Source organism: Myotis brandtii, unplaced genomic scaffold (assembly GCF_000412655.1).
Source record: "Myotis brandtii unplaced genomic scaffold, ASM41265v1 scaffold29, whole genome shotgun sequence".
In the NCBI taxonomy this organism is placed as follows: Eukaryota; Metazoa; Chordata; class Mammalia; order Chiroptera; family Vespertilionidae; genus Myotis; species Myotis brandtii.
In genome coordinates this window covers 2,172,567-2,176,276 of record NW_005361075.1, presented here as the reverse complement: position 1 = coordinate 2,176,276, position 3,710 = coordinate 2,172,567, and the positions used below count along the sequence as shown (strand labels likewise).

The 3,710-nt window shown below is 57.5% G+C and overlaps 1 protein-coding gene across 1 annotated transcript in view; it reads left to right on the top strand.

The window, feature by feature from the left end:
* Window positions 1-3,710, top strand: part of KRT7 (keratin 7, type II) — a 17,535-nt gene that overhangs the window by 2,876 nt on the left and 10,949 nt on the right. Inside the window, exons 2-3 of the mRNA XM_014542019.1 lie at window positions 99-294; window positions 1,625-1,836. Of these exons, the coding sequence (XP_014397505.1) occupies window positions 99-294; window positions 1,625-1,836 (408 nt within the window). The remainder of the gene's footprint in view (window positions 1-98; window positions 295-1,624; window positions 1,837-3,710) is intronic.

Here is a 3,710-nt window from a genome sequence, read left to right as displayed (position 1 = left end):
CAGCCAGCCTGTCCACCCACTTCAGCTCCCAGGTCTTCAGTCCCCACTCCACCACCTTCCCGGGGCGTAGCGTGCACCTGAGGCTCCCACGGCTGCAGCCTCTTTGGCCTGGGCCAAAGCCAAGCACTCTGCCTACAGGGGCCGGTGGGTGCTGGCACCCACCAGGTCACCATCAATCAGAGCCTGCTGGCCCCGATGCAGGTGGACATTGACCCCTCCATCCAGCAGGTGCGCCAGGAGGAGCGTGAGCAGATCAAGATCCTCAACAACAAGTTCGCGTCCTTCATCGACAAGGTGAGCCGCTGCAACCTGCCGAGTACGCCACGCTCCAGGCCGCCGCGGCCACTCAGCCCTGACTGCGCGTGGGTTGGCGCTGGGACAACTAGCCTCCCTTTCCCCCAATATCGGGGGCCCCAGGCCGGGGACAGGGGTGGCTCTCTTTCTGGGCCCCTTTCTCTGCGAGGGGGCTGTGTGGAGTCAGAAGTGGGGTAGGGGTGAAACGCCGTTCCCAGCTGGGGAGCCTCCCCTTAGTCCCTCTACCCTAAGGCAGATGCTGAAAATAAAGGGCTGGAGGGAGGTAGGGAGGCTCCCGCCACACCCACCACGCCCACCACGCCCTACCTGGTCCTCTAGCTTCCCTTTGGTGGTAGGAAGTGAGTGAGGCTGGAACTGCCTTTGGAGACAGCCCATTTGGGGACAGGGAGGGGGAAGGGACATTTGGGAGGTGTTTTTCCAGAGGGGTGGGGCTGGGGTGGGAAGTGAGAGTGGGGGATGGAAAGGAGGGGGGCAGGCTTGACTGGTGGGTCTAGATGCCGGGCAAAGTGGGGCTGGACCCAAGAACTAAGGGCTAAGCCAGCTGGGCCCACTGGCCAGGGTCTCCTCCCTCAGGTGTAGACCAGACCTTCCCTCTCCTACCTCCCCACCTCCCCAGCCTTCAGTGCCCTCTTCTCCTTCACCATGCAGACCGTGCATGTCCTTCAGGCCCAGGTTCCTTCCCTGCTGTTGAGCTGCTCTGTCTCACTGTCCACAACCCCCAGGTCCTGCTGCCCCAAGTTGCTGGTTCTGAGAAGGCTTGCTTTCCACTCCCAGTCATACTGGGTGCTCCTTAGGGCCCTTTTGGGCCCCAGGGCTGAGCACATAATAGGTGCTCATTTTACATTGACGGCTGTAGCACTCTGTCCTGAGGCCTTGTTGGAGGAAAAGGGAAGGGGAGAGAGGATACTCAGGGAGGACAGGCAGGTCCCAGCCTGAAGGGAGGAGGCCATGAGGCCCAGGACACTGATAGGAAGGAGAATCCCTTCAGAGAGGGAGGTGGAGAGTACCCACAATTCAGTGGGGTGCACAGGAGGGAGGAGACCTTAACTTTAGCACAGTGCCCAGACACACTGGTGAACCAGGTACACTTGACCCCTGGGTCACAGTCTGACACTCGAGACTGAGAGTCCTGGAGAAGAGCCTTGTGCAGGGTTATTTTCCCAGAGGAGAGAGCCAAGGGCTGGGGGCCCAGGCTGGGGGAACAGCCAGTGGGAGTATGGGTTCTGCTGGGTGGCTGGGGACCATTCCAGTCCCACTGTGGGCAGCACGGTCTGCCCCTCATCAGTTTCCTCCTCCATTTCCACTCTAGGTGCGGTTTCTGGAGCAGCAGAACAAGCTGTTGGAGACCAAGTGGGGTCTACTGCAGGAGCAGAAGTCGGTCAAGAGCAGCTGCATCCCAGGCATCTTTGAAGCCTATATTGCTGGCCTGCGGAAGCAGCTTGAGGCCCTGCAGATGGATGGGAGTCGCTTGGAGATGGAGCTTCGGAGCACACAGGACGTGGTGGAAGACTTCAAGAATAAGTATTGGCTCCCAGTGTGAACTGTGGGGTATGAGGGTTCGTATGTGCACCCAATCAGCTGGCCCTCTGCAAGTCCCCTCTGGGTTAGGGGTCAGAGGGTGAAGCTGCACAGTACAATAACCCTGAATGGTTTTGACTAACACATTCCCTGCCTAGCCTAGTCCTTCTTTGTCCCTGAGGGCTGTCTCCAAGTCCTTTCTGGTCTTTTTATCCTGAATTACTCCCAGGAAAATATCTCTGCCCAGCCCTGTCCTGCCCTGCCCTTTCCTTCTGGGTGCCTGACCAAGACCCCAAGAGAGGGTAGGGCAGAAGGTATGACAGACGTGCTTCAAATTTGCACAACCCTCATTTCGTTCAGGTGAGGAATTAGAGACAAGAGAGTTAAGGAACTCGATCAAGATCATATAGCGGATCACTGGAGAGCTGGGACTTGAATTTTGGGCCTCTGGTTCTCTGGAGGAGACATGGAACCAACTTGGTCTGGAAAGAAGCAAGGAGAGAGAATCATCATTGTGAGCCAGGAGAGAGGTTGCAGAGGCTGAGGGGTGGGTGTGATCAGGGCAGGAACCAGAAAGGGGGCTGTGAGAAGGGGCAGGGAGTCCAGGGTCCAGGAAGGCTGGGGATTTAGGGACAGGCCTCTGAGGTGTCCACTAAGTTTTCCCATTGAATAGAAGCCAAAGCTTGAGGCTTGGGCTGCCCCACCCTTGCATGACTGCACAGTGGGCATTGGGGTAGTGAGTGAGCTCTGTGCCTGCCTGGAGGTGCATGACAAAGCCAGAGCAGGGACACTGGCACTGACTGGAAGTAGAACAAACAAAGGCCTCTGAGGAGAGTGCTCACCCCCTATTTCCCTAGGGCAACAGTCAACAGGATAAACCCCACAGCAGGTGGAACAGGCAGGTGCAAGGCAGGGAAGGCCTGGGGCAACCAGCGAGCCCCTTTTGTCTTATTTTTAGCGAGCCCCTTTGTTATGTGCATTTGAATTTGTGGGCACACATACTTGCCCTCACCCCAAAGCCCACAGAGCTTTCCTGTGGAGTCAGGCTGAGCTCCGGGCTGGGGCTGAAGGAGGCACAGGGAGGGCCCTGGGTGCAGCTGCCCAGAAGCTCCCATCTGCGCACTCTCAGGCCCAGCAGCGCTTCGCTTTGCCCAGGCAGGGGTGGACAGAGAGCCTCAGGGATGTTTCCACAACTACTCATAGGGCCTGAGGGAGCGGGACCATGAGAGTCTGGTTCCTGGAGGCTGCCTGCCTGCCCAAACATCCTGCTCCAAACCACAGTTGTTCCTGTTTCTGACCCTTTTTATTTACGTTTCCCAATAAATACTCGGGTAAGCCTACCTGCTCTCTTGCTCTGCGCCCTGCTTTGCTCATGTCCTCCTATGGGTGGGGCTGGCTCTTTGGGACAAAGAGGGATGGGAGGGCGGAGGGGGACTAGGCTACCTAGTTGGGGCCTGGTTATTCCAGGAATGTATGCAGCCCCTTTCTGCCCCCCCAAGGTTCCTCCCTTTCAGGCCCCTCCGTCCCCAACAGGGGGTAGGGTCAGGTAGTGGTTAAGGCATGGGCCTGGAGTCAGACTGCCAGGTTTCAAATCTGGGCTTTGCCACTTGACAGCTTAGTGACTGGACAGATCACTCTGCCTGTCTGTGCCTCTGTTCCCTGCCCTGCTAATCTCGTACCATTGTTGTAAGATTGGTGTGGGGATTGCCCAGCTGGGTGGCTAAATAGGTTGAGCATTGTTCCGTACACCAACAAGGTTGGTGCTTGGTTCCCTGTCAGGGCACAAATCTAGGTTGCGGGTTTGATCTTCAGCCCATGGATGTTTTCTCTTCTCTTCCCTTCCCTTCCCTTCCCTTCCCTTCCCTTCCCTTCCCTTC